The 24,839-nt window shown below is 43.7% G+C and overlaps 1 protein-coding gene across 1 annotated transcript in view; it reads right to left on the bottom strand.

The window, feature by feature from the left end:
• Positions 1-24,839, bottom strand: part of slc2a9l2 (solute carrier family 2 member 9, like 2) — a 372,756-nt gene that overhangs the window by 160,583 nt on the left and 187,334 nt on the right. Inside the window, exon 7 of the mRNA XM_080192432.1 lies at positions 23,935-24,067. Coding sequence (XP_080048558.1) covers positions 23,935-24,067 — 133 coding nt within the window. The remainder of the gene's footprint in view (positions 1-23,934; positions 24,068-24,839) is intronic.

Here is a 24,839-nt window from a genome sequence, read left to right on the forward strand (position 1 = left end):
TCCAATAAATTTGTCAGACACAACTTCCCCTTAACGAAACCATGCTGCGTCTGCTCTATCAAGCAATTCCCCTCAAGATGCCTCGCTATTTCCTCCTTGATGACGGATTCTAACATTTTACCTACAACAGACGTTAAACTAACCGGCCTATAATTCCCTGCCTTTTGCCTGCCACCCTTCTTAAACAACGGCGTAACATTAGCCGTTTTCCAATCTTCCGGCACTTCCCCGGAATCCAGCGACGTTTGGAAAATAACCACCAAGGCATCCACTATCACCTCCGCGATTTATTTCAGAACCCTCGGATGCATTCCATCCGGTCCTGGGGACTTGTCCACAATCAGTCCCTCCAGTCTGTCGAGCACCGCCTTTCTAGTAACAATAATGTCATTGAGACCCTCCAGTCCTACCACCTTTCCATCGCTAACACCCGGCAAATTATTCACGTCCTCCTCCGTGAAGACCAAAACAAAAAAGTTATTCAAGGCCTCAGCCATTTCCCCATCCCCTACCACTAAGTCCCCCCTCTCATCCTCTAAGGATCCAATGTTCACCCTAGCCAGCCTCTTCCTTTCTATATATTTATAAAAACTCTTGCTTTTTTTTATATTAAGCGCTAGCCCAGCTTCATAGTTTCTCCTACCCTTCTTTATCAACTTCTTTGTCAATCTTTGTTGACATTTAAACCTCTCCCAATCCTCTTCTCACCCACTACTCTTGGCTACTCTAAACGCCTCCGCTTTTAATTTAACACTTGCCTTCACCTCCTTCGTTATCCACGGCTTATTATCTCTCCTCCTACGGTCCTTTTTAACCATCGGAATAAATTTCTGCTGAGCACCAAGAAAGATCTCCTTAAAGATCCTCCACTGCTCCTCAGCAGACCTACCTTCCAACACGCTCCCCCAGTCCACATTCGCCAATTCTTCTCTCATCCTACCGTACTCCCCTCTGTTCAAACAAAGGATGCGTGTCCGGGAACCCACTTTCTCCTCCTCCATCTGCACCAGAAACTCCACCATACAATGATCACTCTCCCCAAGAGGATCCTTCACCACAAGGTCCCTAATTCTACCCGCCTCATTACATAACACCAGATCCAAGATAGCTCGCTCCTTCGTCGGCTCCAACACACACTGTTCAAGGAAACTATCCCGGCAGCATTCCAAGAACTCCTCCTTGAGCCCACCGCGTCCAACATGGGTCGACCAATCAATATGTAGATTGAAATCCCCCATAATTATCACCGTTCCATTCCTGCACGCCGCACTTATTTGCACGTTAACAGCCCGCCCCATCTCCAGATCATTATTCGGGGGCCTATAGACGACACCCACCAGCGTCTTCCTCCCTTTGCTGTTCCTAATCTCCACCCACAACGATTCCACGTTCTGCTCCTTGGCTCCAATATCATCCCTTGCTACCACCCTGATGCTATCCTTAATCAGCAGAGCTATGCCCCCCCTTTTTCCTCCTGTCTATCCTTCCTAAACACTTAATACCTCTGGACATTCAGCTCCCAGTCCCTGTCACCTTGCAGCCACGTCTCTGTAATGGCCACCAGATCATATCCATTTGTGCTGATCTGCGCCACCAGCTCATCCACTTTATTCCGAATGCTTCGTGCATTTGATAAAGTGCCTTCATCCCAGCCTTCACCTGGACCCTATTCGCCAGAACGCCACCAACCATACTCACGCCCCCTACTCCCTCTATTATTGGGACATCCTCAGCCTCTTCCCTTACCTGTACCCTCTCCTTAACTTTAGACCCCGTAATGTCACCTACCCTCGCACCCTCCCCCCGCCTAATTAGTTTAAAGCCCTGTCTACAGTCCTATTTACTCTATTCGCCAGCACTCTGGTCCCAGCACGGTTCAGACCCACCCCATCCCACCCGAACAGGTCCCACCTACCCCAATACTGGTGCCAATGCCCCATAAATTCAAACCCATTCCTCCCACACCAACCCCTGAGCCACCCATTCACTCCCTTAATCTTAGGTGTTGTCAGACTTTTTACTGTGTCTACAAAAGCAGCGCAACAGGATGGGAGAATCGTTCCTTACATTTCTCCCTGATTCTTTCCGATATTTTCACGCACCACACCCCTGTCCTAAACCCTCACTGTGAGCACAGTTCAGAGAGGCAGGGAAAATGTGTGGGAGTGAGAGGGGGAGTGGGTGGGAAGATCAGGAAGACAAGCAGAGAGTGGGAGGAATGGAGCGGAAGATGGCAGGTGGGAGAATCAGCAAGCAGCACAAGACAGGGACAGAGCGAGAGGTCACGAATGAAAGAGAGAGGGATGGGGGGAGAAAGGGGGACGAGGATAGTAGCAGCAAGTGAGAGAGAGGGAGATGGAAAGAGTGGCAGCGAGTGAGAGGGAGAGAAAGGGACAGGGAGAGTAGCAATGAGTGAGTGAGAGGGAGATGGGGAGAGCAGCAGTGAGTGACAGAGAGAAAGAGAGAGAGGGATGGGGAGAGAAGCAGTGAGGGGGGTGGGGGAAGGGAAGTAGTGATTGACAGGGTCTTTTAGGGATTGAGTGAGTTGGAGCAAGTTGGGAGGAGGAGTGGCTGCTGCAAAATGGCATCACTGGGAAGCACAGGAAAAAGGCAGCCCCTCGCTGCATGCACATACCAGCCCAGGGACTTCCTGTACACATGATGTTGTGCACAGCAACTGGCCTTTCTGTCCAAAGTGTCTACATCAGTGTTTATGGCCCATGTCCCACTTTAATTCATTACATTCTGTTTAATGTTTCCAGCTATTCAATTTCCCAACATTTTTAGACATCTCACTTTGAGTTAATATCTCCTTTACACCTTCAATATATTTTATTTTTTCAGTGATTCTCCCTGTTCCTTGACTAAGATGATCTGTTACATCGTTCTAGTGATTGGTCCTTTGTTTGTGTGTGTGTTTCCTTTTTTCTCCCAAATGAATTTGAAGTGTTGCTGTGTTTCCCACAGGCGCTGGCAGCGCTACTGATGAGAGATTCTACTTTAAAACTGAAAACTATGTCCATCGTGAGCATTAGGATGGCCTAGTACACGAGGCTTTTGAGCTCGTTTACAATAAAGCAGAGATATATAGATTAGCACATATAACGCCTCACGAGTTCCCATTCTCATCTAATCATTGGAAGGCAAACACTCCCCACACCAGGAGGGAAGGTTACCCCAATATCAGCTCTTGCAGACCTCTTAGTGACCAGCTGCCCATCATTTCACTCGTGGACTCGAAAATGCTGAGAAAACCTTCATAAAAAGACTTGCATAGCATCTCATCATTTCATGATGCCCCAGGTTGCCAGTGAATTATTAAGAAGGAGAACATTGTGACAACTGGGGCTAGTGGCACTGAGAATCACTTCCTGATATATTTTTTCTTCCCTGCTCTCTCTCTCTCTTTGTTCCTACTAATATGCTCATCTGCTTCTTATTTTAGTTCTGATAGTGAGCAAGATCTTGAATCATCAACTGTGGCCCCCCAGCCACCTTGCCAGATGCTGATTGATCTGTGATTCCAGCTTTGCCTGGCCTCATTCTCTATTCATGCTGTGGTCTAGAGACAGCACAGTGAAATGTACCACCACCACATCCAGCCAGGCAGAGAGCAACAAGGTGAACATTGGACAGGATCTGAGCCCAGCACGCTCGACATCTGGAGACATCAAAAATGCAGCACAATTTCTGAGAGAGGATTGAATTTGCCAGACAAAGCACTTTGCTACTTCCAAATTCTCAACATGTCATCATGCCATTGATGCCATCCATAATGGCTGTTGAGTGTAAAAATGCCAAGTTAAGCACAAACTGTAAAGAGAATGGTCTTTGATGGTAGTTCAATGTAGTGAGATGGATAAGCTCGATTTTCAAACTGAGCAATGATGGTGACTTTTCACGTGATAACAATATTGACAATTGAAATTTATTTTACCTTTTTAAACAGAGAAACTATTCCAAAACATTATGGAACATAGGGCAGCATAGTGGCACAGTGGTTAGCACTGCTGCTTCACAACACCAGGGACCTAGGTTCAATTCCAGCCTTGGGTCACTATCTGTGTGGGGTTTGCACGTTCTCCCCGTGTCTGCATGGGTTTCCTCTGGGCACTCTGGTTTCCTCCCACAGCCCAAAGATGTGCAGATTAGGTGGATTGGCCATGCTAAATTGCCCCTTACAGTCCTAAGATGTGTAGGTTAAAGTTAAAGTTTATTTATTAGTTTCACAAATAGGCTTACATTAACACTGCAGTGAAGTTGCTGTGAAAATCCCCTAGTTGCCACATTCTGGCACTTGTTCAGGTACACTGAAGGAGAATTTAGCATGGCTGATGCACCTAACCATCACATCTTTCAGACTGTGGGAGGAAACCGGAGCACCTGGAGGAAACCCATGCAGACATAGGGAGAACGTGCAGACTCCATATAGATAGTAACCCAACCAGGAATCAAACCCAGGTCCCTGGTGCTGTGAGGCAACAGTGCTAACCACTGTGCCACCATGCCACCCATAAGACGGATTAGCTGTGGGAATTGTGCCGGGTTACGGGGATAAGGAGGGGGAGGGGGCATGGGTAAGATAGTCAGTTCGCTGCAGACTCAATGAGCTGAATGGGCTCCTCTGCAGTGCAAGGTTTCTATGATTCTATTCTCAATAATGCTGAATGAGAGAAAGGGGGATCAAAGGTGATGAGGGTCGAAGCTTGTTTGAAGAGATGAGTTTGGAGAAGATTTTAAAAGATTAGTAGAGATATGGTAAATGACAGAAGTCTAGGGAGAAAGTTGTAGAAAGCAGAACCAATGCAGCCTGAAAGCTCCACAACCAATGGTGAAGCCAGGAGAGGCAAGTCAATTCAAAGCTGACATGGATAAGTCGGGAGGGTGGGGGTGTGGGGGGGCGGTGGTTGCTGCTAAAGGGCATGAGGAAGAATTGGGATAAGACCATGGAAGAATTTTAAATTTGATCCTTGAGGAATGGAGAACTAATGAAGATCTGCAAAGATGGGAATGATGCATAAATGAAACTCAATACAAGAATGGACACAGGAAATCCATGAGCAGAGACCATTTTGATGTTGGTGTATGGGCAGATGTTAGGGAATTGCAAAATAATAAAGACTACTGAATGGATTAATTTTGGATAAGAATCACAGACTGTCTTTTTTATTTTAGAGAGGTACTGTCTGCATAGAAAAACAGATTACTACAGTTAGAAGGTTTAAACCACGTATTTCAGATTTAAACATGTACTTTATGAAAATGGTCAATACATTTTGGCCAAAATGCAGGCTGCCCCCAGGCATAATGGGATGAAGGCTAAGTGAGAAGAACCACATTCTTTAAGAACAATGCAGTCACAGAGTACAGTTTTTTTTATATCAGTATAAGTCAAGCTCCCAGACACTAGAAACAAATAGGATTATTCATTTTTACTGATAAGAGATGGCTCACCAGATAACGAGAAAGTTAACTTTTGAACCCTATGATTTGCATAATAGAGGTTGCTAGGAGACAGAGGGCAGGAGCTTCCAGATTTTACGGATCAATGAATTCCCATGCTGCCAAAGAGCGGGATTTGATTTGATTTGGTTTATTATTGTCACATGTATTAACATAACGTGAAAAGTATTGTTTATTGCACGCCATACAGACAGAACATGCTATTCATTGAGAAGGAAATAAGAGAGTGCAGAATGTATTGTTGCAGTCATAGCTAGGATGTAAACTTAATGCAAGGTAAGTCCATTCAAAAGTCTGACAGCAGCAGGGAAGAAGCAGTTCTTAAATTGGCTGGTACGTGACCTTTGTATCTTTTCCCTGATGGAAGAAAGTGGAAGAGAGAATGTCCAGGGTGTATGGGGTCTGTAAGTATGCTGGCTGCTTTGCTGAGACAGCGGGAAGTGTAGACGGAGTCAATGGATAGGAGGCTGGTTTGAGTAATGGATGGGGTTATATTCACAACCTTTTATAGTTCCTTGCAGTTTTGGGCACAGCAGGAGCCATACCAAGCTGTGATACAACCAGAAGGAATGCTTTCTATGGTGCATCTGTAAAAGTTGATGAGGGAATGTAGTTGGCTAAGGTATACGACATTTATTAAAGATGATTCTCCTGTACAAATGATGGTTGGTTCATAGCCAGCAGGGATGAACCAGGGGGCAGGAAAAGTGAACTTGGGTGATGAAAAATAATATTACCAAATGTAAGTAATTTCAGAAAGGGGTTGGACTGCCCAGCTGCCTTTCTCCCAGCGTACGTTGGTCGATAAAAAATGACTTTCACTTGGATACGGGCTTCGCAAGTCTATATTTGCTAAAGTTTTGGCAATACTAGGTCTCTGAAAAAAAACCCATAACAATAGACCTGACTTCAAACCCTGGACATGCATGGAAGAACTGAACCTCTGGCAGATGGCAGATCGGCTCCTAGCTACAAAACTCTCATCCTCCGCCACCTTGCTAAGGGCATGGAAAATGCCAGTACAATGGCCATGCTGGAACACCATCCAGCAAACTATCATTGGGGGAGGGGAGGGTGGTTTCAATTCCAAATAAAATAACACTTCAGAAATACAATCCAAAGGAAAACAGCATGCCAACACAAAAGTAATGCAAAGAAAAGGAAGAAAAAAAACATAGTTCTAATAATTTGCTGCAAAATTTCTAGCGCTGCAGCTTCCAAAGTATTTGGACTGTTGCACAAATGTGCAATGCTTCAACCATCAATAGTGTGTAGAACTGCTCTCATGCTGAGGGTACAATGCAGTGGAATTCCCAGGACAGCATTAATACGTCCCAGCATACCACTAACGAACCTCCAATGAACCTTCTAATAAGATTTGCGCCAAGGAATAATTCATAAACCTAGACCACTCTGGAATCAATATAGCAGGGAATAAAGAATTAAGCTTCAGTTCAGAAGAGTCTTAGATTTACTATTAGAAACTGCTTCCAAACTTTTTACAGGGACTGTGAAAAAGAATCTCCTGGTAAATAGGGGTTGAAATCCTCTGGGCCACCAGATGGGTAAACAGGATAGGTGGGTAAACAGACCATGAATTTGGGCATCGTGCTTTCACTAGTCCACCCCCTGCTTCTGTTCTCTCCTTCAGTTTATGGGCAGTAGGGAGGCATAGAGTGGATCACCTATCCACAGCCCGATTTAAGTTCTTAAGTGGGAAATCAATGTCCAATCAAGAATTTCATCCCACCGCTGCTCTGATTTAACCCAACTTATCATTGAAAGGGAACAGTGTCTTCTTTCTGGGCCTGTATCAGAGTTCCTTCCCCCCCACCCACCCACCCACCCCCATGCAAAGTTTTACCCATCTCTGCCCTGTCCAACTCCCCCCATGAATGTCATGTCCTTGGCCTGCCTGTTTGGCACTGCTGGCAGAGCTGCCAACCTCCAACTGGCCAACAGCTCGATAAGGTGGGACTTTTACCTGGAAAGGGATGGAGGCTCCACCTCACAGGAGTTAAAGGGCCATCACCCAAAAAATTAAAACGGGTGAGCTGGCTAAAGGGAAGTGGGCTCAACACCAACAATAATCCTGGGGTTGCAGGGAGCCTATCCTCAGCACATAAGCTATTCAGTAAAATTTTAAGTTGCTGTGGCAACGTAAGCTATGCACAGCTTGGCAGAAGGAAAAATCTCCTTTCCAGATGCAGAAAAGCCTGAACAATAACCATATCGACCACAAATCACAACATTGCCTAATGCAGCATATAACAGTTATTCCATTATATGGAATCCTGGCCCACTGGAAGAATTAAGCATTGGCACAGGAAACCAGTGCTGCCACTCTCCTGAGTCACTGCTGACCAGGTTAAACCATAATAATAGCTACGTGGATCTTAAATCACACCATTATAAAATATTGGGCTGTCTGATCTGTACAATTGCAGCTTCAATTAATATTAATTATCTAATGAGTGGGTGATCAGAAGATGAAGAGATGCCAAAGAATTTGTTACTATTTTTGATACCAGTCATTGAATTAACTGAATAAGCTTTTCCAGATTGATAAGAAAGGTGGTGAGTGACCTAATCTTTTCAGCAAAACAATTTACCGCAGTCAGGAGTAGACCAGGATTGCACTGACTCAAATATGTCAGAAAATAATGGCACGATTCTTATGTCTAAGACTAAAATGTGGGAACAGGCTGCCTCTTCCAGTAAGTAACAGTAAATACCATAGGAATGTAAAAATAACATTGTGAGTTAATCACTGTAAGCCTCTTTTTCTCCGTGTCCAGACTATTTTGGAAATGTGATTTAAATACATTTAAATACAGATTGGTGTCAGGAAAACAGAGGGAGTTTCAAGGGATTTATATTTGCATTGTTAAATATTAGAAATGGTATAATTTTAAGTGGGTTTAATTCAGTACTTCTGTGTATAGAAGGGTAAATGTATATCAGATTCAGGCCAGACAAAGGTACTGCATCTAGGCTTTTTTTGTTTCAGATAAAACTGTGCTTCTATTGTGCTTAGAGAGGTTATGGCATGAGAAGAAAACACGCAAAGAGAAGCATAAAGACGCTGCTTAGCAACCAGTGACGTCTTTAAGAAGTCATTTTGAGTTTAGTTTTAGCTGGATATATAGCAGTTGGAGGTAGGTTTGAAAGAGAAGGCAGCTCTCACAACTCTTCTGAAGGCACCTGGTTTTAGAAGGTTATAGAGGGAACATTTCTCTCAGCTTTGCTGGAAGAAAAGCCATTCCATAGAATAATGGTCAAGAAAGCAAGTGCAGGATTTTAAAGAACAGCTAGTTAGGGAAACTAGAGAAGTGAAATTTCCAAGAAGTCTTAAGTTAAAGGAATAAAGAGAAACCACCTTTTGAGAGCAAGATACTGCTTATGAAAGTTAAATCAGGCCTGGGAAGAGAAAAGCTGATGAGGTTGGCTACAAACAAATGACATATCTGAAGCAATCATAAGGATGGGTGCCCTTATTTCTAGTGTCTGAAGCAATAATTTCTGCTGGGGACTGAGTATTTGAATTTGTATTTAAAGCAATAATATTCTGCTGGAGACTGAGTATTTGAATTTGTATTTAAAGCAAAGAAAACCAAAGAGGCTAGTTGGAAAACTTGAAGTGGATTCCTTGTTAAAAGCGGAGCAAAAGCTTTGCTTGAAAGGATGGATTCAGGAGTGGATTCTTAATGCAAACAGCTGATGAAAAGAACTGTTTGAAAGAAGATTTTGAAGCATGTCTTTTTGTGAGTAGAATTTGGAAACACTCATTTGACAATCATCCAGGAGGGATTGTGAGAGAAATCCACAGAAGACCAGGAGAGGCATCAGCCATTTCAGTAAGGAGTGTTAGCTTTGAAAACTGTACACACTTGTGAAGCTAAGTGGGGGAGCGGTGAGTAAAGAAGTGTTTTATCATAATCAACATTTTCATGTAGAATAAATGTTTTTTATTCCCTGCTATTAAAACTAATTAGCAGTCCTCTGACTCATTTTAGAAAATGAAGAAACAAAGTTACAATCCATTCTGGAATTTTTCCATCTAGTGGTAAAGCCAACTGGGATCATGACTCTGGACATGAAGTAGTAATACTCCATGGTGCATTGCAGACATTAGGATATCAATATCATCCTCAGCACTGTGTAATGCCATGTAAGAAACCAACTGACTTCATAGCAACATGTGAGACATCTTGGAAGAAAAGTGAATTTATGTGCCAGATAATCGGGGCTACCACTTATTTCCTACAGCAGCACTCTAATGGAATGCAGGAGATGATTAACATCCCAGAGAAAAGCTAAACAAATGGGTGGTTATTGTTGTCTTTGCTGTGGCCATTAATCTAACAGGGCTGAACATCCAATCATTACAGAATCTATCAATATTTATTCTGCTATTCGCAACGAAATGAAAATAAGGTAGCTTCTATAACAGATGGGTTACCCAGCCAGGCAAAGGTGAAAATTAGCGCAAGGGGCTGGAGTCGGGCTGATTCGAGAGTACTTTAAAAATGGCTGGCAAATCCAGATGCAGGAATCCCACCCCCATTTCTGGCAGATCCATATTTCTTGCCTGCAGCGAAGGGGCAGGGCATGAATCTGACAAACGGGCCCTCCTGATCTCACCAAAGCTGTTTGAAATCAGTGTTGTGTTCAAACAGACTCTGTTTTTCACTGTTTTGTGACCTTAATCCATACTTTAGAAGCCATGAATTGATGCAGGAGAAAGAAATGCTCTTGAAGGGTAGATATAGTGAGGTGCCGAGAAGCTTGGATAAAAGAAAGGTTAAAGAATTGGATGAAAGGGGATTGGTAAGGGCTCAGTTGCTTTGAGGGGCTTTTGATACGAGTAGCAGGGTAAACAGATATTTACTTCAGTGAAGTGGAGAAGAATAGGGTATAGAATTGTATGTGTTAAAAACAACAGAAGCTGGAAATTCAACCTGAAGACATAAGAATGCATGTCACGCTTGCATGACTTCTGAGATGAGTTATTTGGGTAGGATAAGATCAAAAGGATTAAATGATACATCGGTGGCAGGGTTAATTCTGGACTGCAGAGACAAGAAAAGCTGATGAGTAACTAGGATCATAACTCTGCCCAGATGGAAGCAGAAGCTCTCCTGAGAACAGGCTTCTAGGCTGTGAAGCTACTGCTTTGAAAACCTCAAAGGTTCCGTGCTGTACTAGAAGATGGGTTCCTAAAACAAAGATACAAATTAGAGAATCCCACAGTGCAAAAGGAGGCCATTCGGCCCATTGACTCTGCATTGGCCACAATCTCAACCAGGCCCTATCCCCATAAGCCAATGCACTTACTCTAGCTAGTCCCCCTGAAACTAAGGGGCAATTTAGAATGGCCAATCCACCTAACCCACACATCTTTGGAGTGAGGGAGGAAACTGGAGCACCCAAAGGAAACTCACATAGACACAGGGAGAATGTGAAAACTCCATTCAGACAGTGACCCAAGCCGGGAATCGAATCTGGGTCCCAGGTGCTGTGGACAGCAGTGCTAACCACTGTGCCACTGCGCCGCCCAAACAGTATGTGGTAACTAGTTGCAGGATTTGGTTCAAAAATTTAACCTTATGGAGTGCTGTTTTATGTAAAGAAACATTCTCAGAGTTTAGCAATGTGGATAAATGGGGAATGGGGTTAATTCAAGTACACTGTGTGCTAGCGTGTGTGTGTGCATATATGTGTAGCCGTTATTGTACTTAATTATGTTTTGTATTGTGGCCTTTTGTGCTGTGTTGCTTTACAGTTTAATAAATATTCTTTTCTTTGAATGATTACATAAGACTAATCTTTCCTTACTAGTTTGCATTTCTTTCCTCACATTATACCAAATTGCAAATTAAATAATTAAGAACCAGTGTTCCAAGTTATCCCTGTGGGTTTTGAGATACCCTCATATCTAATATCAATGGGGTTATTAATACTGGTAAATGCCAGAATTTGAAGGCTTTAAAAAAAGTCTTCAGTTCTTTAAACATGAAAGAAACAAGTTGCAGATGTTAGATTAAAAGAACCAAACATCTGCTGCTGGAGTGCATTGACTGATCTTTGATATAACTTAGGAAAAGAATCATTACCATCTTTTCCTTCAGTTTTAACCGACGTTATAGCTGATATTTACCAAGGATTGTTATTGCAGTTGGATCCAATTTGAATGCTTGGATAAATTTTTAAAAATTCCAAAATAACTTTTCTCAGGAGGGGGCTGAATTCACATTTTTTATTACGTGTTTTATGGCATTAGTTGTCATTGATGTGGTTAGTTAATAGGAAATTATTGATAACAGATAGACCATTTGACAGCATTTAAAATCTTTGCAGTGGTTTAATAAATGAGAGATGTTATTTCTTATCAAGTGTGTCAGAGTGAGGCCTCTCTTAAATACTGATAACTCATTTTATTCATTTCCACATGGCTCCTAAGGTCTGCCCAAAGTGAATATTGGGTGAGTGGCTATGGTTATGGCATTAGGGATATGAGGTAGCATGGAGCTGGCATGGGACATATAGGGAGGCATGGAAAGCTGGTGGGGAAAGGCTAAGGCCCCAGATGTCTTTCATAAAGCCATGCCTAAGTCTCAGCCAAACAAGGCAAGACATCAAACCAGCCCACTCTCATGGTTGCCTCAGAATTGCCTCTGGAGGTGGCAGGCCCCTACTTGATCACATCCCCGTCCCCCTCTCCCCAGAGCAAAAATAGTCTGTGCATCAATGGTGAAAAACCAACCAATATGATCAATCTCCTGGAGCACCTGTTACCCCCGCAGGAATGGTGAGAGTGGGGAAGCAACAGGGAGGTTCAAGATGACCAGGGTCAGAAAGCAAAGCGCCAGAGGAAATCTTGGTTCCCTCTGTCAGCATGATAAGCACAGCTACTGCCATAAGCTTATGAACAGATTCTAACTCATCTTGACCCCACTAAAAATAATAATCTCAAAAAAGGAAGTAAACCAATAAATGGATCACTGTGAGTCAAGCTTTTTCCTTTATGAATCTTGGCAGTTGCACGCCACTGGCTCCAGCCTCTAAGAAAAAGCTGGTTTCTGGTGGCTGGCACTATATTCAGCGGGAATTGAAATTTTGATTTATGCAAAATCCTTTGCTTTCATCGCAACTGCTAAAGTTACTGTTAGCAAAGAGTTATTCAAAGTCATTTTGCTCTCTGAATATTTTCAAAATAAGCCAAGCAAAATGACACTGATGACAGTTTGTGACTTTATTGTTGGCGTTTAAATGAAAAGCAATGGGTGAGCTTTGACATGCCTTAATAGGAAAACAAGTGTAAATGTCAGGCTGGTCTGCACTCATGAGGTTGAAAAAATAGTCACCCATGAAAAAGCTGTCAGAGTGACTGGATCTAAGCCTGATGCTGAGCAGACAATTGCAGGGGAATTGGACAATCACAGATGGAACGCAACGACTGTGGGGTGAATCACAGAATCTCTACAGTGCAGAAAGAGGCCATCCGGCCCATCAAGTCTGCACCAACTCTCTGAAAGAGTATCCGACCCAGGCCCACCCCTCTTTCCCATCCTCATAACTCCACACACTGACCATGGCGAATCCACCTAACCTGCACATCTTTGGACGATGGGAGGGAACCAGAGCACGTGAAGGAAACCCACGCAGAAATGGGGAGAACATGCAAACTTCACACAGACAGTGACCAAAGCTAGAATTGTACCCAGATCCCTGGCGCTGTGTACTAACCATTGTGCCCGTCGGGCAATGAATGAATGACGGGTAAGGGGGTTTGTGGGGCTGGGGGGGTGGGGGGTGCAGCTGGATGATTGCCAGAGGAGTCAGGCGATCACAGGGGGATTCCTGATCCTATTCCCTGACTGTCTGATTATCAGGAACACCTTTTGGAGCTCACCTATTACCCCTGGGCTCGCTGACCTACACTGAGTTTGCCCTCCCATCTCTATAACCCATAATCCTCCAAGATAGCTGCACTCCTCTAAATCTGACTTCTTGAACATCCCCTATAATAATAAGTCCATCATTCCTGGCCACAACTTGAGTTCCCTGAGCCCAAAACACTGAAACAAGGACGATATAGCATTTGGAGAAGTAGGACAATTTTTATTACTGTTTAATAATATTTTATCACCGGTTTATGTTTCAAGTGAGTATATTTATGGTGTTCACTCATGTGTGGTTAGGGCATCCTAATGTCACTAATCCAGAAAATTCCAAAGTTCAGAAATGTCTTGATCCAGAACATTCTGGGCTGGTGGAGTTTCAGCTCATCGAGATTGCGCCAACTCTCTGACAGAGTATCTTGTGCAGGCCCTCTCCCCTGCTCTATCCCCGTAACCCTACATATTTCCCATGGCTAATCCATCTATTCCACACATCTTTGGAGGCAACCGGAGCACCCAGAAGAAACACATGCAGACATGGAGAGAACGTGTAAACTCCACACAGACAGTGTCTTCATTATGGATTTTTTCAATACTATTGATCTTTTTCTGCGCATAACATGTCTTTTAGAGAAATACTTTGAGAGACTAGCTTTATTTACGCTACATTACATGTCCTTTTAAGTGCTGAAAAAAATTGTCTGCGACTCCACTAGAATATGGGTTGTAGGCAAACTGTGATTCAGCAGAATAAAAACTGATGGAAATAGAAACAGTTCTTCTAACATTAACTTTCACAGGAGCTGAGAGCGCCTCCGGACATTTAGATCAAACTGACAATCTCTCACTGTGGAAAGCCAAGATAAACTTAATGATGTGTACTCTCAATATATAATATTTTACAGTCACACAAGGACAATTTTGAGCAACAAATCCTGATTTTTCCTATGATGCTCACATAGAATCCCTACATTGCCAAAAGAGGCCATTCGGCCCTTTGTGACTGCACCAAATCTCCGACAGAACAGCTTTACTAAGGCTCCATCACCTGCTCTATCCCTATAACTCCATGTATTTACCACGCAATCCCCCTGACCGATATCTTGGGGACACTAAAGGGCAATTTAGCATAGCCAATCCACTTAACCTGCACATGTTTGGACTGTGGCAGGAAACCGGAGCACCCGGAGGAAACACAGGGAGAACGTGCAAACTCTACATAGACAGTGACCCAAGGCTGGAATTGAACTCAGGTCCTTGGCGCTGTGAGGCAGCAGTACTAACCACTGTGCCACAGTGCCCACACATCCCATGAAATGGTTTTAGGAAGTGTTACCAGATAAAGGAAGGCATGGAAGTGAGATTAGACAACACAGGCCACACTTGCCATTAAAACACCAACTGTACCAAGCACCAACCCAGGATATTGAATTCAACGGTCAGCCATGATCAAAATGAATGGCAGAGCAAGCTCGAAGGGCCGAATGGCTTCCAGTATCTATATCATCAGGTCTTGGCACATCTAGCTGTCAATGATTGATGAATTTGTCTACGCAGGCTTTGGGCCTTCAGGGAACCAGATGTGGTTTGTTGCCTGCTGCAAGGATTCCTGTACCTAAAATTGCAATATAAGCACAGTGCTGCCGATGGCTGCCAAGGACACTGGCCTCACTCAGCTCGTCTTCCTCCAACTCTCTCAAGCTAGTTAATGTGCTGGTCAAACATATGTCAAAAGGCTGACTAGTAGGGAAGTCTCACAACACCAGGTTAGTTGCCAGTGTCTTCATACCTACCAGTGATGAAGAGCATCATAGAATCCCTATCGTGCAGAAGGGGCCATTCAGCTCATCGAGATTGCGCCAACTCTCTGACAGAGTATCTTGTGCAGGCCCTCTCCCCTGCTCTATCCCCGTAACCCTACATATTTCCCATGGCTAATCCATCTATTCCACACATCTTTGGAGGCAACCGGAGCACCCAGAGGAAACACATGCAGACATGGAGAGAACGTGTAAACTCCACACAGACAGTTACCCAAGTCTGGAATTGAACCTGCATCCTTGGTGCTGTGAGGCAGCAGTGCTAACCACTGTGCCACCATACATAATAGGAGCATAACATAGAAACCTAAGGGTCATGCAATCCTCCATGCTGGAGGAAGCTCCTGCATTTACTCGCTCTCTTCCTTTCACTCACAGATACCAGCAGGAAGTGGGAAAGGCCAGAAGAGGAAGCCTTGTCCAGCAGGGCCCTAAGCCCATATAGAAGACTGAAGGCATTGGGGAATGTGCCCTGTAAAACCCTCAGTCACCTACCCCCTCCATCAGCACCAGCCAAACACTTCGGGGAGCACAATCTGGTTCAGGCAGGGTATCACATTGTAGTGGTCACTGCATCAACATATGTTTGCAGCAGGAGGAGGCAGGGTCAGCCAGGCTCAATGGTACATGGAGGAGTGCTAGGGGAGAGAGGGATCTGCAGTGCCCGAGTCAAGTGATTAGTCCCTGGAACGGGTTCTCCCCGAGGTGCTCGGGATGCAGTGAGACGCAGGGCAACATCAACCAGTGGTGTCAGAGGCCCTCAGAGTGGCACATGAGGCAGAGGAGTCTGTCTGCCTGCTAGCTGGTGAAGTGGTGCCAACATGTGCCTCCAAGTCTCCATGGAGAGAGTGGTCGATGCCATGAGGAACCTGGTCCAGCAACATGCCCAATTTGAGTAGACCTGCACAATGTGGAGATGCCGGTGTTGGACGGGGGTAAACACAGTAAGAAGTCTCACAACACCATGTTAAAGTTCAACAGGTTTATTTGGTAGTAAATGCCACTAGCTTTCGGCAAACCCTGAAAGCTAGTGGCAATGACTACCAAATAAATCTGTTAAACCTGCACTCCAGTGCTGACTAGCTGCAGCGCAATGATTGGTGTGGTTGCTGCTCCACCCAGCCACTGCTGCACATGCTGTTCTGAGGCTATTGGTCACTGGAGGCCTCCAGTTTCCAATCACTGAAAGCTACCTCAGGCCTTCTCCCAGTTGAATACTGCCATGTTGATTTGGACATGATAACTTACTGGCCAGGGGTGAATTGGACAGGGGGATCATTCCAGCTGTGCCTTTGCCTGCATCCCATTAACAGGGTGTGAAAGTCTCTAACGGGCATGGTGACCCGGAGGGGCTGGTAACTGGATACCCCAGCCTGTGTTTTGTTATAGAAAGGGAAATATTCAAGTCTAAGGTTGCAGCCTTATATCATATACATGCCTCGCTACACTAGTAATTGATTAATTCAAGACAGGAAAGTGGAACACCGCATGAACTCCGTGGAATTGGTACAAAGCACAGGGTAAAATCTGAAGGCAGATGTGGATCAGTGCCATTTGTTTTCAGACACTATGGTTAATTGCGATGATGCTTCATTATTGGACTATCCTCTGTGATCACGTAATGTCGCTTTGAGATCTGGGAGGTGAAATTGGTCTTCAGTAAGAATACAAATAGGACGATAGTCCTTTTAATATTCCATCCCATTTCACTTTTCATTTGAAATCAGTGGAAAAACAAAATCAGGCACCATGTAAAATGTGCTGTCCATTTGTTATTGCCCATTTCACACTTTTACCAAAGGCCAATTTCAAAGCCTGACTCCCTGACAAGTTCAAAATTGCCAATGTCCGATGCTCAGTAGCAGAAATACACTGTGAGCGAATAAATTCCCTCCAATTCAGAATCAGCATTCAAAATGAAACCAAGATATCAAATGCTGTCGTCCCCTGTTAAAGCGTAAGAGAATTTCTGATCAGATTAGGCCCTCTGCTTTCCTGAATTTGTAAGTCACATTACTCTCTGTTGCTGCTGCTCGCAGTACTCCCTGCTGTGTGCCATTGATCTCCTTCGCTTTTGCATACGTTAGATTTATCCCTCCAAGTCGAACCACTTCTTGGAGTATATCATACTGTTTTTTAAATTTTTGTTCCTATGCATTTTCTGTTTCAACTAGGAAGAGTAGACCTTATGTATGTATAAGCATAACAGGCTGAAAATCTCAGCAGCGTAGGTAATGAAGTTGTTTTATTAACAAACCCTGAGGAAGGTGGGTGGCACAGTGGTTAGCACCACTGCCTCGCAGCTCCAGGGACCTGGGTTTGATTCCTGGCTTGGGTCACTGTCTGTGTGGAATTTGCACATTCTCCCTGTGTCTGTGTGGGTTTCCTCCGGGTGCTCCAGTTTCTTCCCACAGTCTGAAAGACATGCAGGTTAGGTGCATCGGCCATGATAAATTCTCCCTCAGTGTACCCAAACAGGTGTCAGAGTGTAGCAACTAGGGGATTTTCTCAAAAACTTCAATGCATTGTTAATGTAAGCCTACTTGTGACACTAATAAAAAAACTTTTAAACTTTAAGTAGCAAAAAAGATTGAAGGAGCATGTTGAAGAATTATGTGCAGAAGTGAAAACCTTGAAATGACTGAGCTCGAAGGGGTTTATTACCAGAAATGCTGGAGAGTGAGATGAGCGCAACAATAATTGTAATAGTATCTGGCAATGAGGCAGGAATAGATCACACACCGATAAAATTGATTAAAAACATAGGAAAGTACTTGGCATCAATGATTACAAAAATATTTCCTGATCAGGAGAATAGCCAGAGGACTTCATGCAGACAATAATGACCACCTAAGAAGGAATGCGAAGCCATGCCAATGATCTGACTTGCATACGATGAGTCTGAGTGCATTCAAGATTGTTTTGAAAGTGATAACAAATAGTGAATGGGAAGACACAGAACACGGAGAAAGAGGGGTGAGTGAGGCAACTAGCATTATAAGATCAAAGAATGAGCACAGTTTAGAATTTCAACAGAAAGTATAGGTTAGTTTTGTAGATTTTGCAAAAGCATTTGATCGGGTTGATGGGATTAAGCTCAAAGACATAAGAGTAGACGGAGAAATAGGCATTTCAGAATAAACCTAGCAACAACTGTGAGAATAGCCAACAGGAAGTCCTATTCAATTTAGAGTAGCATTGCTGCCTCAGTGCCAGGGCCCCAAGTTCAATTCCAGCCTCAGGTGACTGTGTGTTTGTACGTTCTCCATGTGTCTGCATGCGTCTGGGTTTCCTCCAGATTCTCCGATGTCCTCTGACACTCCTGAAATGTGCAGGGTAGGCAGATTGGCCATGATATATGTGTGGGGTTACAGAGGTAGGGCATGGGAGAGGGCCTGAGTAAGGTATCCTGTCAGAGAGAGTCGGTGCTGACTCAATGGGTTAAATGGCCTCTTGCTGCACGGTAGGGATTCTACGATCTAATATCTGTGAAGAAGCAATGATTATAGAAGAGCCTGAAGACATCAAATCTGGCATTAACATAGTGAGCATGGGCTTATAGATAACACCAGATCACAAAGCTCTTGAAACAGATACAGAGGATTACAAGAACTAATAGATAGGTTAATAACAGTAGGCATGAACTTTGGAATGAAAATGAATATTAGCAAAACCAATGTGACAGATATCTCAAAAATCACCCAAAAGTCTTCCTATATTCATAGAAAGAAGAGAATTCAAACTGGTGCAAGAATTCAAGTATTTAAGAAGCATAGTATCTGCAGATGAAAGGTGCAGGGAAGAAGTAAGTACATGAATAAATTTGGAAAGGCCATATTTGGTAAGAGGCGGTTGACAACAGAAAAGCTGAACAAACGACTCGAGAAGCAACTTGTAAAGAGCTTGATTCGGAAATCTGTTTTGTATAGACTTGGGCCTCAGGGAGAAAGGAGACCAACTTGCTAAATACTTTGAAATGTGGATTTGGAGGAGAATAGAAAGGATTTGCTGGACCGAAAACGTAACAAAATGCAGAGAAAATGAACATGATTGCTGAACCTTATTAGGAAGAAGCAGAGACACGGCAGGGGATACATCTTGAGATGGAACTAACTTGCAAGAGATGCTATGGAAGGAAGGAAGACGTCAAAGAAAAATGAGGAAGAGAAAGGGAATATCAAGCTGGATGGCTTGAAAATTGAAGGAAGCTACTGGCAAATACAAAGACTGGCACAGGATAGAGAGACATGGGAAGATAATTATGATGTTTGCCCTTGTAGACTAAGGGGCATAAAGAATCAAGGGGTAGGCTTGAATACTTCAATACTGGGACCTGTTTATTGAAGGTGTTCACTCTTTCAGTCAGGTCTAAGACTGCCCAACAGGGTCCCACACTTAAAGAGGCAGTCTGCACCCCAAACCCCAACATTTAAAAAATATATGCATCACTAAGAGCCAATAACCCGTCTTCCGGCAAAGCACACATGATGATGGATAACCTTCTAAAAAGCTTTGCTCTATACCAGTTACAGAGACTGCTGGTTTCTTTTGCTGTCACTCAGCTGACCTGATTATTCTAATGAAGGAGTAATTACATCACCCCAGATATTTATAGCACATATAATGCATGTTTCTGTACTTGACATCACCTAAAATGTCACAAGACACGAGCATGGGGAACATGGGGGTCAAACCTGTTTTATTGCAGAAGATATGAGATAACGGACAGTTAAATGGAGAAAGAAGAATTTTCTGAATCAGGGTAAGGGACAGTTTGAACTTACACTTTGGAACAACAGTATCTATTTGCAACTAGGAAATTCTTCTCTGCTATTCCAGCAAAGTAATAGTGTGTTTAAAAGTAAATCAGGTAAAATCTCCAGTAATCCAGCAGAAAAAAATGCAGCCACATTGTGTATGAAGGATATTGTAAGAGTGAAGAATCAGATGATACTGTTAACTGATCCATACAGCTATGAACTGCAATAAGATCAGAACTGAATATCTTAGAAGAGATTATATCAGACCCAATGTTCAAAAATTGACAGCAAAAAGCATCAGGGACTTTGGGATATTCAAAGAGCTCTCATTTGCAATTCTGTATTACAGTTCACCTCAGAGGAATCGTTTTCTAAACCTGTACTCCTGACATGGAATTTCTCACAGTAGACATGTTAGAAACAATTTTACAAGCCAGTACTCCCAACATACAGCATTACCCACCAGCAGCATTTATCAAGACAAAGGCTGTCCATGATATTGTGACCATCAATGACTATTTCTTAGCAAGTGTGACTGCACAGCGATTAACACTGCTGTCTCATAGCGCCAGGGAACCAGGTTCGATTCCTAGTTTAGGTCACTGTCTGTGTGGTGTCTGCATGTTCTCCCTGTGTCTGTGTGTACTCCCCGTGCACTCCTCCAGGTGCTCTGGTTTCCTCCCACAGTCCAAAAGACTTGCAGATTAGATGGATTGGCCACGCTAAATTCTCCCTCAGTGCACCCGAACAGGCACCGGAGTGTTGAGACTAAGGAATTTTCAGAGTAACTTCATTGCAGAGTTAATGTAAGCCTACTTGTGAAACTAATAAATAAACTTAAATTTAAAGACTTAAGCTCATGGAATTACCCGCATTGGGAACTTGGTGGTCATGCAGGATTTCCATCCATGGGTACCTGTGGGGCCACTGACCTCCCCATCTGAATTCCAGATTTGGTAAGTTATTCCAAATCTTTTTCTCTTTTGAAAAGAAAGCCCTATGCTTCCTCAGCAGCCAGAGAGAGTAAATTTGGAGAAAAATCTTCAGGTTCAAATTGAGCCTGCAGCTACATCCAGAGCCAGTAAAGAAAGGAGCTTCACCAAGACTTGGAGGATACTGGGATCAGGAAGCAAATCATTCAAGACACAACATCATTGCCATGAGCAATGCCTCAGATCTTGAGTGCTTCTGTTCCAGCCACAAACCACACAGCCTCATGACACTTAGGCAATAATAAATAGGCTGTGTTCATGTGTGAAAAATGCTTTGGGCTTAAGGGGCAACCATGGTAATACAAATAAGCTGTAAAAAGGCATAACTAAGGGACAGTATCTGGAACAAGCTGCCAGAGGTAGTAGTAGAGGTGGGTACAATTTTGTCTTTTAAAAAGCATTTAGATAGTTACTTGGGTACAATAGAGGGATATGGCCCAAATGTGGGCAACTGGGATTAGCTGAGGGGTTTTTAAAAAGAAAGGGCGGCATGAACAAGTTAGGCCGAAGGGCCTGTTTCCATGCTGTAAACCTCTATGACTATAACTCTAAGACTTGTACACTTTTGGCAAATCAACATTTGTGCCTTGTCCAACTCTGATGAAGGGTCATCTAGACTCGAAATGTTGGCCCTGATTTTACCAACATACCTGCCAATCGCAGGTGGGGAAGGCTTGCAGAACAGCACTCTCCATTGGCCTCGGGCGCAATCATACGTGCCTTGGGCGGGCATGCTGGTAAAATTTCAGCCATTGGCTCTGTTCTGTCTCCACAGATGCTGTCAAACCTGCTGAGATTTTCCAGCATTTTTCTGTTTTTGTTTCAGATTCCAGCATCCACTGTGTTTTGCATTTATATTTGTGCATTTTTCTTTTGTGTCTTCCTCTGGACTTTCTTATATGCTGATTGATTGGTGAAATGATGTTAAAGGTACCTCAGAGATTGGGAATGTTTATCTGATAGTAAAGACTAATCATCAGCTTTTTGTTTAATGTCATGTGCGTGACAAAAACTTGCCTGAATTCACTGGAGTTTAGAAGAATGAGAGGTGATCTTATGGAAACATCAGATTCTGAGTGCGTTTGACAGTGTAGATGCTGGGAGGATGTTTCCCCTCCTGAGGCAATCTATAACAGGGGAGCGCAATTTCAAAATAAGGTCCTCCATTTAAGATGGAGATGAGGAGGAATTTCTTCTCTCAAGGCGGTCAGTGTTGGAATTCTCGACCCCACCAAGCGATGGATACTGGGCTCTTGAATATCTTCAGGACTGAGTTTGATGAAATGTTAATTTAGATGGAAGTCTAGCGTGATGGGGGTGGGGGGCAAACAGGAAAACGGAGTAAAGATCAGTCCAACTCAACAGTGCAAGCAACTGAGAATAGAATAAAGGCAAAGTTGTATTGAGGGTTTGAAACTCAAAGCTTTAGCTGGTTACCATAGACCATGGCTCCATTTTTCCCCTTTGTTTTCCTGTCTCACCTTCTTTAATACTCAACTTCTGACTCTTGTATTCTCCTTTGCCTTTCAACTTTCTCACTTTTTGTATACATTTGAACATAGAACAGTGCAGCACAGGAATAGGCCCTTTGGCCCACAATATTGTGCCAAACATGACACCAAATTAAACTAATCCCTTCTGCCTGGTTATAGAATCATAGCATCCCTACAGTCCCTGCAGAAAGAGGCCATTCGGCCCATTGAATCTGTACTGGCAACAATCCCATCCAGGCCCTATCCCCGCAACCTGACGTATTTACCCTGCTAATTTTCCTGACACTAAGGGGTAACTTATCATGGTCAATCAACCTAACTCACCCATCTTTGGACTGTGGAAGGAAACCAGAGCACTGGGAGGAAACCCACGCAGACACAGGGAGAGCATGCAAACTCCACACAGTCACCCAAGACCAGAATTGAACCACAGTCCCTGGCTCTGTGCCACCGTGCCTCCTGTGGTCCATATCCTTCTGTTGCTTGCATATTCGTGTGCTTACCTAAAAGTCTTTCAAACACCCCTTTCATATCTGCCTGCACCACCACCCCTGGTAGCACGTTCCAGACACCTACCACTCTGTGTGTAAAAAAAAAATTCGAGGGGAGGCGATGGCCTAATGGTACTATCGCTAGGCTATTAATTCAGAAACTCAGTTAATGTCCTGAGGACTCAGGGTCGAATCCCGCCACGGCAGATGGTGATATTTGAATTCAATGAAAAATACCGGAATGTAAAAATCTACTGATGACCACGAAACCAATGTCAATTGTAGGAAAAACCCATTTGGTTCACTAATGTTCTTTAGGGAAGGAAATCTGCCGTCCTTACTTGGTCTGGCCTACATTTGACTCCAGAGCCACAGCAATGTAGTTCACTTTCAACTACCCTCAGGCAACTAGGGATGGGTAATAAATGCTGGACAGCCATACCCCATGAATGAATAAATACAAAACTCACCCTTCCACTTCAATCAAAATGGGGAGAAAATAGGAGGAAGTTCAGGCTGTATAGATTCCATTCCAATGTACATACTTCAAGCACTGTGCTATATTGCAATAATACACTGAGCCACTGCATCCCTTGAGTCTGACATCCTACAGCATTCCACTCCTCCGAGATTCATTCTCCACACTTCTAGCCCAAGCGGACAAGTCAAAAGAACACAAAGTTGCAAAATTCTACAAGTTGCTCTCCTCTGTCCTCTCCCCCAAAAAGAGACATTGAAATCAACCGTTCGAGATTCTGTATAATGTCCTCAAGTGCTCTTATTAATCAGGACTCTGTACTTAGTATCTATCAACTGTTGAAGAGTATCTTTTGGAAGTAAAATATACTGTATATGATTGGTCAGATATGTCACGATGAATCACTCAAATGTCTCAGGAACAATTTATTTTGACTAAATTACTCATAGCTGATGGGAGCACTTCATGGCTCTTTGCACAGGCAGTTGTGAACATATTTTATCAAAATTAAACATCTCTGAGGAGGGATTTACCTTTCTTGGCTTTAGAAACGTCATTCTTTTCGAACAGCAAGTATCGAGGGCTTTCAGGTAGAAAGGGCAGCACTGCAAGTTGTATCACAGCTGGAACTGCATTCAGTCCAAACAGTAAAGGCCAATCGGACTCCTTGAAGAAATAGAAAATATAACCAGCAATATGCTTGAAAGGATAACAAACAGTGGGAATAAAAACAGAAAATCCTGGCCATATTCAGCAGGTCTGGCAGCAACACTTGGAGAGAGGCGAGTAAGCTGTCTGAAGACAAACACAGGAGGTGCGTTTTCAAGCATCTGCATGTGGGGCGGCACAATGGCACAGTGGTTAGCACTCCTGCCTCACAGCGCCGGGGACCTGGGTTCAGTTCCAGCCTTGGGTGACTGTCGGTATGGAGTTTGCACTTTCTCCCCATATCTGCATGGGTTTCTTCCTGTTCTTCCCACAAACCAAAAGATGTGCTGGTTAGGGTGATTCACCATGCTGAATTGCCCCTTTGTGTCAGGAGATTAGCAGGGTAAATGAGTGGGGTTACGGTGATAGGACTTGGGTGGGGTTGCTGCTGACGCAGGCCCAATGGGCTGAATGGCCTCCTTCTGCACTGAAGTGATTCTATGCATGCTCACTAAAAGGCCAGCTCTCCAGAATTAAGTTTCTCTTCCTAATTAAGTTATCAAAGTACAAGCAGTACGTGCCTGCAGATTCGTGACGACATACAAATGGCATACAGCAGGTGAGGCAGTCAGCTTACTGCAGCTGGAGAAAGTATCCTCTTTTGTCTCTTCTTTGGGGTGCGTTGTTCAATGAGGCAATGATTGCACAGTCTCAGGGAAGTGGAGCAGAGATGGAGCCAGAGAGGGAAGACTAGGGTGTACGGATGTGGGAGTGAGGGAAGGGCCTTGCA

The sequence above is a fragment of the Carcharhinus amblyrhynchos genome, chromosome 1, assembly GCF_965287045.1.
Source record: "Carcharhinus amblyrhynchos chromosome 1, sCarAmb.v2.hapA, whole genome shotgun sequence".
Classification (NCBI taxonomy): domain Eukaryota; kingdom Metazoa; phylum Chordata; class Chondrichthyes; order Carcharhiniformes; family Carcharhinidae; genus Carcharhinus; species Carcharhinus amblyrhynchos.